Source organism: Grampus griseus (assembly GCF_964374135.1).
Source record: "Grampus griseus genome assembly, chromosome: 20".
NCBI lineage: Eukaryota > Metazoa > Chordata > Mammalia > Artiodactyla > Delphinidae > Grampus > Grampus griseus.
Window position 1 is genome coordinate 44,023,802 of NC_139014.1, and position 13,658 is coordinate 44,037,459.

The 13,658-nt window shown below is 40.0% G+C and overlaps 1 protein-coding gene across 7 annotated transcripts in view; it reads left to right on the forward strand.

The window, feature by feature from the left end:
- Positions 1–13,658, forward strand: part of TMEM220 (transmembrane protein 220) — an 18,334-nt gene continuing 4,676 nt past the window's right edge. For 4 of the 7 annotated variants that reach the window (XR_014298335.1, XM_082679250.1, XM_082679251.1 and 1 more), the window contains exons 1-5: positions 1–130; positions 824–853; positions 4,356–4,416; positions 6,306–6,429; positions 7,746–7,805. Coding sequence is in view for 6 of the 7 variants with exons in the window: in XM_082679250.1 (XP_082535376.1) it covers positions 38–130; positions 824–853; positions 4,356–4,416; positions 6,306–6,429; positions 7,746–7,805 (368 nt within the window). In the remaining variant the exon portion in view is untranslated. The remainder of the gene's footprint in view (positions 131–823; positions 854–4,355; positions 4,417–6,305; positions 6,430–7,745; positions 7,806–13,658) is intronic. The other 3 variants (XM_082679255.1, XM_082679252.1, XM_082679254.1) reach the window with 1 other exon arrangement.

A 13,658-nucleotide genomic window follows, 5' to 3' on the forward strand; every position in this document is an offset into this window, starting at 1 on the left:
GAAGGAGGGGCCACGGCGTGGACCACGCCGCCCGACAATGGCGCCTGCGGCCGGGCGCGGGGCGCCGGGTCTGTGGCGCGCCTGCAACTGGCTCATGGGCGCCTTCTTCGCGCTGGCGGCCTTCGTGCAGGTCAGCGCCCCGGGCCGGCGGCGGGCGGCGGGACCCCGGGCTCCGAGCTCCGCCCCAGGCCCCGTGCGGTGTAGGCCGAGCGGCCGGCGGGGTCGCAGGAGCCGGCCCTGTACGGGGAGGGCTGCAGTCAGGGTTGGTGATCCCGGAACCCACACTCCGGCTCCAGCTGAGACAGGTGTGATCATATGGTCGCGTTTGCTCACATGCTGGAAGGAACTGGTTCGGCGCGTGTCCCTTTGCAGGGACCTGAGCAGAAGCGGCCCTGGCACCTTTCTAAAAAGGCAGCCTGGGGGCGAGGCTGAACTCACGGCCTTGGAGAGGAAGCAGAGCAAAAACCCTATGCAGCTAATTATCCTTCCAAGCCTGCTTTGGGGCCCCTTTGTGATAGCTTTCCTCATTCCTTGAGACTGGAGGGCGCTTAAGACACCCATTCTGGGCTTGGCTCGCCCTTTGTGGACCCCCTGTGCCCTTCTTTACAAATAGGTAGGTGTGGCTGTGTGTTCAAACCAGGTGCTGGGTTCAGCCAGAAGCCCCTTCCCCGTCACCATCGGCTACACGCTATGTCATACTCCTCCTTGTATCCTCGGTCCCTACTGCAGCGTTTAGAAAATGACTGAACTGAATAAAGAGCAGATCAAATGCTGGAATGGAACATGACAGCATGTCGCTAATGCTGACGTTTTGGCATTCCAGGTAAATGATCCAGATGCAGAAGTGTGGATGGTGAGTAGGAGCTGCCTTCCCACACCTGAAAGAATTGTGGGGCTGCGTGAAACACGCAGGTTTATCTATTTCCTCCCTGCTTCGTCTATTTAAAAACTTAGAAATCAAATCCTTAGTAAGTGCTTTTTCCTAAAATATTAGGAGAAGGATCAGATTGAGAAGTCAGAATTTTCCAGATATAGAGGTGCCTTTCAGCAGTATTCCCTTTGAATAAAATGGGCCAACTGAGGACACTTTTCTGAAGACACAGAACAGACCTCTCAAGGTTAAGTGAACCAATCCTCATGAATTTCTATCCAGAAACTCCAACAAACATTTGACGAGAAAATGGCAGGCTTGAGGTATGTGGTTCTGCTAATTCAGTGAGTTACATTCATAAAAAGTAATTAAAGCCCATAAAACCTACAGTATACATTGAACCAATACTCTGATTGAATCATTTAGAGGAGGGGGAGTTCATTCCACACGTTTTTGGAAATATCTAAATTTCGGTTCTTTCAATACAGATATACAATACTGTACAATATCACTGATGAGATGATTTTAGGCTTTGGAATAATGTTGACTGTGTATAGAGTAACAACAAGTGAAAGCATTTGGAATTATATATAATGTAATATATATAATATATATGTGGTTATAAATATAACCACATTCTGATATTCTTACTCTCCAGATTCACATGCCCCTGCCTCTTCCTCAGCACTATGATCCATGTCCTTAGTTCCAAATGCTATTTCTCCTGCAGTTCCAAATATCCAGCTTAATGCCGAAGTTCCGAACGACTGCTACATCTGTCCACCTGTACGTTACAGTGGCTCCTCAGATACACACAAGGTCCTACCCAGCATCTTTCCCTCCAATGCCCACTCTTCCTTCTGACTCACCATTTCTGTTATCAGCAGTCATTCTGAGCCATCCTTGCTCAAAACCTCAGCCATCTCTAACATCTCTGTTTCTTACCACTGTCTTTGAGATCCCCTCAGAAAACAAAGAACAAAGCAATTCAACAAAAAACAATGTAGGTCTAATTGCTTATCTGTACGGTATCGGCACATTTTACCCTTCACCTCATGCTTGGATGATGTAATATGAATAATAATAAACACCAGGCCCCCAAAGACATCCTCCCTCACCCCCAGTTTAGCCCCCATTCCTCCCACATGGACCCTTGTGGGTCCTTCCTAACTCTTTGAGCTGCCTCTAATATCTTCCATTCCTATAATACTCCCCATATATTGCTTCCTGCTTCAAAAACTTTTGTCATTTCCCAAAATGTCTAAGTTGAAACTCCCAACTTGGCATTCCAGGCCCACCACAATACGGCCCTAACCCACCTTCCCAACTTGGTCTGGGAAGCCCAGTCCACTTCTTGCCTTCCCCTGAGAATTCCTGTATGTCAGACTCTACTCAAGCTTCCAGGTCTATCTCAAATGCTATCTCACCTGCAAAATCTCTCTGCCTCTTTCCCATAAGTTCCAACCATCCTTCCTTTGAACCTTTACTGTACCACTAACTCATTCTGCTTTGCATTAGAGTTGGCTCTGTATATGCCAGCTCCCAGAGGTCAGAGGCCAGTTCCCTCTTCTTGCTGGTCCTTAGGGAACCTAGCATAGAACCTTTCTATGGCAGTTCTCCCCATACTGATTCTTGAGTGAATAAAACAATAAAGGCACAGATGAATCAATTATATGTTACCGGGCATTGGGGGCTGTACTGTACCTGACTGATTTCCATGTTCCCTACCACATCTTGCTTATGGAGGATACTTGTATCAGGATGCATACAGGAGCAAATAATAGAAAATCTGACTAGCATCAGGTTATAAAAATACAGACCATCTCACAAGAAGTCTAGAGGCAGGTGCTTAATGGTCAACAGTGTCATCAAGGACCTGGGCTTTCTGTCTTGCTTCTCTGCCAGTCCTCAATGGGTAAGTGATAAATCCTCTCATGTTTACAGAATGGCTGCTGCAGCTCCAAACATCTCATGCCCAGACAAGAGCATCCCAAGTAGGAAGAAACAAGGCAGGAGGCAAAACCAGTTTTCCTCCTGTGCTTTTCTCCCTTTCATCAGGGAGGAAATGTTTCCCAAGAAGCCCCTAACATGGCTTATGGTCTGGGATCCATTCTGCTTGGTGAGCACTCATACATAAGTGCTCAGACCCCATAATCTATTAATCACAGATATCTGATACATTTGAATGCACATTTAAAAATCTCTGCCAAACATTTCTTATGGAGAGCACAATTAAATACTGCATGATGTGTATGTGTTTAACTTCTGTCTGTCTCGATGTCTCTGTTTCTCTCTCCCTCAGTAGCTAAGTCATGTAGTTCTTCACTAGGGGGAAACTAACCCCTTACTGCTCTAAAAGTGGCCCTTGGAACAACAGCCCCAGTATCCCCTGGGTGCTTGTTAGAAAAGCAGAATCTAGTGCCCTACCCCAGACCTCTGGGATCAGATCTGCATTTTAGTAAGATCTTCAGGTAATTCATATGCACACTAAAGTTTGGTCTAACCCTCGGCAGCGTGACTGTCCTTGCAAATGCTGATACTGGCTGATATTCTAGTCATCATTTGGGATGGAGTAGGAAGGATGAACATGGTCTGTAATCCAGATGCTTTCTCTCCCCAGGGTCAAGACAGACATGTTTTCATAGTGACAGCAAATCACTTAAAATGTTCAGCTCTGACAACTTCCTTATAAACTAAAGGTTTCTAACTAAGCATCACAGTTGATGTTAAGCAGCTACATCTCTGGGGAGGCCCCACGCTTCTTATAAACCTCCTACCCGCTACTTGCCCTCTGCCCACACCACACAAGCAATAGGTTTTTCCAGAATCTGCCTGCTTGCCGTGAACGAGGCTTGAAAATAGGGCCTCTTCAGGGCCAGCCTTCCCAACGCCAAACCAACTTACAACAGTTTCCAAAATGAAGGGCCTGATCTTATTGGGCACATCTGATCTGTACACTGTCATAACCTTTATGTGGTCTCACTCGCAGAGATGGAATATGGGGCTGGATGGTCCATGGAGCCAGACCCAGCAGGGCCGTGTGGCTAATTATGGCTGCCCCTGCCCTGCTTTTCTAAGAGCATTTTTTGAAAAGTAGGGAAAGGCCATTTAGGCATGGATGTTGCTTGCGAGAGATTAGGAGGTCACTGTGTCTTGAGACCAAAACTCTGCTCAATGCTAGAGCTTGAAGATGGAGAAGTCTTTCCTGGAATAGCGTACAGTCTAGGAGGAAGGCAGATAGAATTACAGCCTGACACGGTAAATGCCATAAGGCAGAGGTCACCACCTCCTCAGCTGCTACTGAAAGCTAGAGGTAAGTCACGGAGTGTGGTGGCCACTGCTGTCATCTTTCTTTACTCCCTACACATCTCTGAACACCTCCTATACTGGGCATCCTTCTTTCTTTTTTTTTTTTTCTTTTTTTTTTTTTCTCTTTTTGGGCATCCTTCTTAACCCATATAATTTCCTCTTTTTCTGCTAACAGGTTGTGTATACAGTTCCTGCCGGTCTGACCCTGCTTGTTGGACTTAACCCTCTTGTCACAGGTATGAACCTTGGATTCTGAATGGAGATACAGCAAATCTGATTTCCTTTCAATGACAACAGTCTATCTGCCAACGCCCAGGAGAAAACTGGAGCTCTCCACGTCTCTCTTCTCCCTTCTGATCATAAGAGGAGGCGAATTCCAATCTAGATCGTCCTCACCCATCTTCAGGAAAACTTGATAAGGCCGTGCCATACTAAGACAGCCTTTATCAATTTGGAACCCAGGATCTCATACTGATGCGGTACAGCAGTTATGCCGTTTAGCCCCTGAGAGAGAAGGGCTTCAGTCACCGCGTTGACTTCTTAAGCCACCAAGCTAATGGAAGATGGGCAACAATCAAACTGCTAACCTTGTCTCCATACTTAGTGGTGCATCATTGTCTATTATGCATTTACTCTATACAGTTCTTCTCCCAGTACCACTCCCATTAGTCATTTTCTGATTTTGAATTCATTTAACGCCTATGGATCTGAACTGCTACTTTTGTAGAGAAACTGTCTATAACGTCTATAACAAATCTTTAGATTTTTCACTGATACATGTTGCTCTCTCTAATCTCCTTATGTACCATCACAGTAACTCCAGCAATTTCTTGCACACTTTTATATATGTTTCCTCCATCTAGGCTGTAAGCCCCTTGAAAGGATCATGTCTAACCCATCTTTGCCCAAGTCTAGCTTAAACATGGCCAGGAATATGGCAGGTACCTAATGTTTGTTGAGTCAGTGAATGGCTCTAACACAGAGGCTTTATCATATGTTTGTTTTGTAACCTGCTCCTTGGATTCCTTACATGTATATCCCAGGTGAGTATACACATAAAAAATTCACTTAAAATAGCGGTTTGTATTGCCCACAGGCCACCTACCTCAGTTAGGGGCAAAATGTAGCTGCTTCACCTTTTATGGCCCTAAAAACTCAGGAAACCTTAGTTGGACAGTTTCATTCTATGAAACAGTGTCTTAGAGCAGAAAAAAAATTTTTTTTACATTGTTTACTAACATTCTCTTATTAATGGGGAATGTTAGTCCGGCAGGTTATTTGTCACTTTCTTTAAATCAGCTTCTACTAGTGGGGCTTGAAAATTCTCAGGGCCTTAGAATAAAGACTAATGATTCCCACCTGGGTGGGGAAAACTCCCATCCCCCAGATGCTCGGGCTCCTTGTACAAGGCCCCTAGATCTCTGTTTACATCTTCAAGGTGTATCAGTTAGGACTCCATTAGTTGCAAGCAAGGAACAAACAACTCAAATGGCCTATAAGATGAAGGGAGATGTACTGGGATCCTTTACTGAAAAGGCTGGGATGGTGCTGGCTTCAGGCACTGGTGGCAGCTCAGAACTTAAATTTGTCTGCAGTCTTAGTTCCACATCTACTGCACTTCAGCCCTGGGCTCCACGTGGTAGCCCTGCCACACAAAGGTCACAGCTTCACCATGCTGGGTCCAACAGAATCTAGAAGCCACTTCCCTGATAGCTCCACAAAAGCTCAGAATGGAGTTGTTGGCCCTGATTCGTTATCTGTTCATCCTGAGACAAATCACTGTCACTGAGGGGATGGAATACATTGATTGACCTCACTAAGGTCCAGTTGTCTGGGACACATAGACCAGGAGTGTGGGAAGGGTGGATCCCCAGAAAAAATAAGGGTCGTCATCATAGGAAGGGGAGATGCTGGACAATCAAAATAATAAATGTCCACTTAAGTTTATAAATACTGTTTTAACCTCTGTTTTAACCTTTTGATTTGAGGGCAAATTGAAACAAAAAAACGCCAGCCTTTTCTGAATGCTTTACTTGAAGGCAGATTATGGCAAAACAATACAAAGAGACCATTTTTCTCTGGGATGTGATTCCACGATTAACAGCACCAGGATATCTGTTTTTAGGTAACTTTATTTGGAAGAGTGTCTCTGCAATACACATATTCTTCTGTATCGTGTGGGCTGTTGGCTTGGCGTACAACCTCTTGCTTCATACAAAACAGAACATCTTGCATGAGGAAGAAGGCAGGTGAGCAGTGATTTTTTGCTCTTTGGAAGGGGTGGGGAAGAACTGAGAAATCTGTTCCTTTACGACACCTTATCTGTGCATGACGATGATTTAATTCCCCCAACACCATAAGGAGCAGGGAAGATATTATCTCCTTTATAAGCTGAAGAAACTGAGGAAATGATAGAGCCAGCATTCAAAGCCAGCACTGCCTACCAAACCTGTGATCACTGCTACACGTTGCATTATATTATCGTCGGGCAGTTGGACCCTGACCCCCTTGTAACGAGCAAGGATCGCGTACAGTAACATTCAGTCCAGTCTAATGAGGTGAAAACTCCATCAGCCTTTGGATTCAGTCCTGGTTCAAGCCAGAATCTCATTTACACGTGTGATCAGCCCCATCAGAGGTCAGCCTCTGCCAGCCTTGCCCTTATATATCTCATGTCCTCTCCTCCTTTTGTCACCACCATTGGCTCTTGTTTTATCACCTCCTCCTTTGCTTCCTCCCACCCTTGACTCCCTGGTCTCACGAATAGCCCCCCTCCTTTCCTTTCTATCCCACTGGTAACATCTGCCAACACCAAAATTGAGAGACCTGTAGCTTAAGTCCCACTGGTGAGGTGCTGCTACATTATAGGCCCTAATCTTTGGAAAACTACATCAGGTTGGGTCAGTTGATGGGAATGTGGACCAAATGGTTTCAATCACCTCCACCAACCTGAAGCCCATGAGGCACAGTGAAATCCAAGTGGGGGCTTCTGGTGGTATTTGGCCAAATACTATTATTTTCTACGCTATGTAAAAGATACAACCTTTTAACACATATTTCTAGAAGCATATACCCACCCCAAAATCATTAGACTCACACTACAAGTCATTCCACTCCACTAAGACGTGACCCAGTCTCCTGCAATCTGTGCTTAAATTTACTGATTTGAGCTCAACCTGCCTAACAGTGACCCCTCTAACACAATGTGAAAAGAGTGCCTGATCAAATCTGGGATTGTCTTCTTGGTTGTGGTATTCCTCCCCGTGACATGAAGTAAGTGATTTATATATGTTTTTGTTTGTTTTTTGTTGTTGTTTCTCTGTTCACCTATAAATTGGGGAACAGTCATGAAGTTCTTATCTGCCTCATAAGATGAAATTTATTTTCATATAGGGCTTTAAAAGGTCTGAAAAAAGTAGTTTATGAGTCATGGTTAGACGTGAAAATATTTTGTACATGCTATATATCTTGGAGGAAGTCATCAGACAGTCAGCAGAATCAAGTGTCAGGGAGAAAATGACACTTCGCAGCCACTTCAAAATATGAAATCTATGCTATTTTATAGGGAGCTCTTTGGTCTGGTGATTATCACAGCATGGCTGAGCCTGTGCCACAGCTCATCAAAGTAAGTTTTCAACTCAACTGTTAAAATCAGATGCGTTTAAGGTTGGTCAGATCAAGTAGGTAAGTGAGAATATTGACACAACTGGAAACAGGAATCTTTTGAGAGAAATCTTTCCTTTTCGCAAGGGAAGCTAACAAGAGTTGGTTCAGTGTTTCATGATCATTCATACTTTTATGAATACCACAGTTTCCTGTGTCATCACAGGTAGTTGCCAGTCTATTCTCCAGAGAGAAGGAAAGTGATCTGAAAAGGATCCTTGGATATTTAGGGAAAAGTGAATAGCAAACAAAATATAAAACTGTGGGTACATGTAAGTGAATATTAACTTTATAAAACAATAATAGAAAAAAAAATACATGACAACCGTAGCATATAAGCTGGAAGGGTATAAATGGGGCTAAAGTGCTCTAAGGTCCTTGAATTATCTGGGAAGGTTAAAAGTATCAATTTATATTAGATTTTGATAAGTCAAGGATTCATGTGGTAATCCTTAGGGTAACCACTGAAAGAAAAGGAGTACAGAAGGCAGGAAAGGAGAAGAGAAAAAGAACAGATGGGGAAAATAAGAAGCAGATGTTAAGACAGAGAATTAAACTCAAATATATGAGAAACTACATTAAATGTAATTGTTCCAAATATTCCAATAAAGATTTTCAAAATGGATAAAAGATTAAAAACTAAACACTGCTTACAAAAGAGAACACAAATATACAGAAACAGAAACACTGAAAGTCAAAAGATAGAAAAAACATACTATACAAGCACCAATAAAACGGAAGCCAGTATAGATAGTTTAATTGTAAAAAGTAGATTTTAAGGTCAGCATTAGAAAAAAGGAGGACTTTTTGGCAATTAAAAAAAATTCTGCTTTAATTTTTTATTTTGAAATATTCAAACACATTCAAAAGCAGAGACTAATATAATGAATCAGATGTACTCATCACCCAGCTCCAACAACTATCATTATATATCCAATCTTGTATCATCTATCACTGTCCTAATTATTCTGAAATAAATCTCAAACATGTTGTTTTATGTTTTATATATTTCAGTATGTATCTCTAAAAGATAAGCACTTAAAAAATAACCACTCTACCATCATCACACACAAAGTAAAACAGTAATTCCTCAGTGTTACGAGTTTTCCAGCCAATGTTTATATTTTCACAATTGTATTACAAATGCTTGTTCCTCTGTGCTTCATGTTTCCTATAAATTGGTGGTAAGATCTAGAAACTTGGCCAGATTCTGGTCGTCTTCTTCTTCTCCTCCTTCTCCTTCTTCTTCTTCTTACCATCATCATCACTAAGCAAGACCACTTCATGGGTGGTGGTATGTACTTCCATCATAATGTGCATAACACCTAGCTGTTTCTCTTTAATGTTAATATAAAATCTTTGATGATCACTGCCTAAATCCACTAATTCATTTGAGTTGCAAAATGGTCATAATCTAAGTATACCATTCCTTGATTATTATCTGGAAAACTTCCACTTATCAATTCTTGGACTACTCAGACACAGATCATAAGAGGAGAAGGAGTTGACTCTCTTAATTCACCAGTTTTCAGAATAATGAGTTTTTCTTGCCTGGGCACCTTCCAAAAGTGACCAATAGTTTTGTTTATTTAATAATACCATTATAAAGTCATGGATTTCAAGATATTTGATGTTTCTCAGTCCATGGCAGTTGCTGAAACTGTCTCATCTTTGACCAGGGGCACTTATGCAGGTTGGCACCAGAACTCTGTTTGACACGACCCTAGTAAACGTTGATTGCTTCCTTGCTTTCTGGTATGACAAAATGTTCCAAGCTAAGATTATACATTTTATGCCCCAGACCTGGAATCAACCATTTTTCCAGAAAGCCCTCATTACTTTCAGTAGGTAATAATGGTATTTAGAGGTCACATTCTGGGCACAAATGGTGCTCACTGCTACTGGGTTGAGTTGGGTTCTTTTAGTGGGCAGAACTAGGAAAATTCACGTTATGTGTGCATAGGTATGTATATATATGTATGTGTGTCATAAATATATATATATACACATATGTATATGTGTGTGTATTACATATATAAAGATATATATATATATATATTTTTTTTTTTTTACGTATATAGTTAAAGATAAAATCCCTTATGAGTTCATATCGATCCTAGAATTCAAATTCAGGAACACAAGTTTTCATCTGACCTTATCAGCAATCTTAAATCTGTATTTACTTTTAATCATGTCAAAAAATCTCTAGTCTCAGTGACCTCAACATAACTCATCTGACTCATCCCACAATACAAACACAATCTCAGAATAACAATATAATTACTGAAAATAGGTATTTTGTGTTGCTGTTTCTAGGGAACATCTCTCTAAGGGATGTACATTCAAATTACTTGGAATAGTAACTGTGTGCTAATCCCACCAAGTGAATAGACAGTTAAGTTCATTTATTTCATTTTACTTTCAATTTCTAGGGATACTTTATTAAAAATATATTAATTTTGTTTTATAATTATATAAAACATCTACGTGGTTCCAAAGTCAAATCTACAAGACAGAGTACCTTCAAAGAACTCTAACTTCTCTATCTCCCAACCCTATGTCCTCCCTTTCTCTATAGGTGAAACTTTTTTCAACTTTATGGTTCATCCTTCCATGGTTTCTATTTTTTTTTTTGCGGTACACGGGCCTCTCACTGTTGTGGCCTCTCCCGTTGCGGAGCACAGGCTCTGGACGCACAGGCTCAGAGGCCATGGCTCACGGGCCCAGCCGCTCCGCGGCATGCAGGATCCTCCCGGACCGGGGCACGAACCCGCGTCCCCTGCATCGGCAGGCGGACTCTCAACCACTGCACCACCAGGGAAGTCCCCTTCCATGGTTTCTTAATGGAGCAAATACGTACATTCATTGGTATTCCTGCTTGTCTTAGCTAAGTGGTAGCATATTATACACAACTGTATTCTTGATTTCCCCTTACTACATCCTGGAGATCACCCTGTGGTATATAAAGACTTTCCTTATTCTGCTGATAGGTCCACAGTATATTCATCCAGTCCTCTACTGTTCAGGTTGTATCCAATCTTTTGTGATTCAAAATAGTGCCAACAAAGTGTATTGTCAAATTTTTGAATTTTTACTAATTGGATAGTTGAGAAATGGGTAGTTTTCATTTGTATTTCTCTTATTAGGAGCAAAGGTAAGCATATTTTCATATGATTAAGAGCCATTTGCATTTTTTTTTCTATAAATATTGGTTCATCTCTGAGAGTATAGGTTTAACCAATTTCTAAGGTTGTTGGTCTTCTCTACTTTTAGAAGCTCTTTACATACTAGGGCTATTAACCCTCTGTCTGTGATATAATCTGAAAAATTTATTTTGCAGTTTCTTATTGTCCTTTTACTTTGCTTATGCAAAGTACACTTTGCCATGAAAAAAAAAATTTTTTTTAATGTGACCAAATTTATCGGTCCATTCCCTTATTGCTTCTGGATCTGGAGTCATAGTTAGGTAAACTTTCCTTCCTCTCAGGTTGTAAGTAACTTACCTAAGTTTTCTTCTAATACATGTATGGTTTCATTTTTACATTTAAATCTTTGACCGATTTAGAGTTTATCCTAGTGTAACAGCAAAAAGAACGGATCCAATATTATCTTTTTCCTTTTTGGCTCTCTGCTGATCTCAACACCACTTATTAAAAAGCATACATAACTAATAACATAGCCTCAAAATAGATAAAATAAAAATGGACAGAACGAAAAAGAAAAACTAAAAAATTGACAATCATTTTGGGAGACTTTAATACACTTCTTTCAGTTACTAACAGAACAAGAAGATTTAAAAAATCAATAAAGATATAGAAAATTTGAGCTACACAATAAGAAACTTGACCTAAAGGACATATATAGAATACCAGCACCAAGAATGGCAGAATCCACTTTTTTTTTCAAGTAAACGTTGAATATTTGCAAAAAGACTTTATGTTGAGCCATGAAATAAGTTCCAACAAATTTCAAAGAACTGAAATCTTATAGAGTACGTTCTTTGACCACAGTGCAACTAAGCTAGATATCATTAACAAAAATAATAATCAGACAACCACTGTATGTTTGGAAATTAGGAAATGTATTTCCAAATAACATTTGGAACACATCACAATGAAAATTAGAAAATATTTTGAACTGAATGATAAGGAGACGACTACATATTAAAATTTGTGGGATGTGGGTAAAACGCATGCTTAGCATTATATACATATATTAAATATGTATATTTAATATACATATACATATATTATAGCATTAAATACATATATTAAAACAAAACAAAACAAAACAAAAACTAGGCAGGCTGAAAGTCAATGAGGTAAACTTCGAAGAAGTTAGGAACTCTCCAGTTCAAGAAGTTAGTAAAAGAACAGTAAATTAAGCCCAAAGAAACAAGAAAATAAATATAAAAGCAGAAACCAATGAAAGGAAAAAATCAGCATTAAAAAATAAAGGAATAAGAGGGACAAATATTCATTCTCTGAAATGATTAATAACACTGATGAACCCTGGCAAGGCTAAAAAGGGAAAAATAATTAAAGTGAGAGCAAGGAAAGGAAGGCACAAAAATAACTAATCTCGGATGAAAAAGACAAAGATATTTACCCATGTAACAGACACTGCAAAAATCATAAGAGGATATTATGAACAACTTTTTCCCAATAAATTTGAAAATGTAGATGAAATGGACAAATTCCTTGAAAGATACAATTTACCAGAACTGACACAAGAAGAAATACTCAGAACGGTCTCATAACTATTAAAGAAATTGAGGGTATAATATAAACTTTTCTTAAAAGAAAACTCTAGACCAAATGGCATAACTGCAGAATTCTACCTAACATTTAAGGAAGGAATAATGCCAACCTTCAACAGACTCTTCCAGAGAACAGAAAAAGAAGAAATATTTTCCAGTTTATTTTATGAGGGCAGAAAAATCTGGACACCAAAAGTTGACAAGAACATTACCCACCCCCCAACCAAAAAAAACGAAAGAAAAAGGAAGTTACACAGCAATCTCACTCATGACCACAGATGGAAAAACCCTAAACAAAATATTAGCAAAAAATAAAAAACATTAGCAAATCAAGTCCTGCAATTCATGACCCAGCCACCAAGTTGTGTTTATTCTAGGAATACAGTTAGTTTAACATTTGGAAACCAACCAGTGTTTTTCACTACATTAACAGAATGAAAGAAGAAAATAAACTATCTTCTCAGCCTATACAAAAAGAGCATTTGATAAAATTCAACATCCATTCATGATAAAAGCTCATAAAAATTGATTTAAAAAGGAACTTACCCTGTTATAGGGTATCTATACCACAGCATGATACTTAATGGTGAGCAGCTGAAAACTTTTCCTCTGAGATCAGGAATGAGAAGTAGCCACTGTTGCCACTAGTTCTACTCAACACTATTCTATCGCTTGTCCTAGCCAGTACAGTAAGGCGAGAAAAAGAAATAAAAGCCCCCAAGGATTGGAAAGGCAAAATTAAATTTTCCTTATTCACAGATGACAAAATCACATATGTAGAAAATTTCTAAACATCTAAAAAGTTATTCAAATAAGTGAGTTTAGCATGATGGCTGGATACTAGGTCAATATACTAAAATCAACTATTCTTATCAGCAAGTAACAGAAAATGATAAAAACAAAAAGTTATCATTTATAGCATCAAAAAATCAACTCCCCAGGAATAAATCTAGCAGAGATGTGCAAAATCTCTGCATACAAAACTATAAAACATTATGGGAGAAATTAAAGACCTCAATATTAAAATAAAGAACACCTAAATAATTATCCTATGGC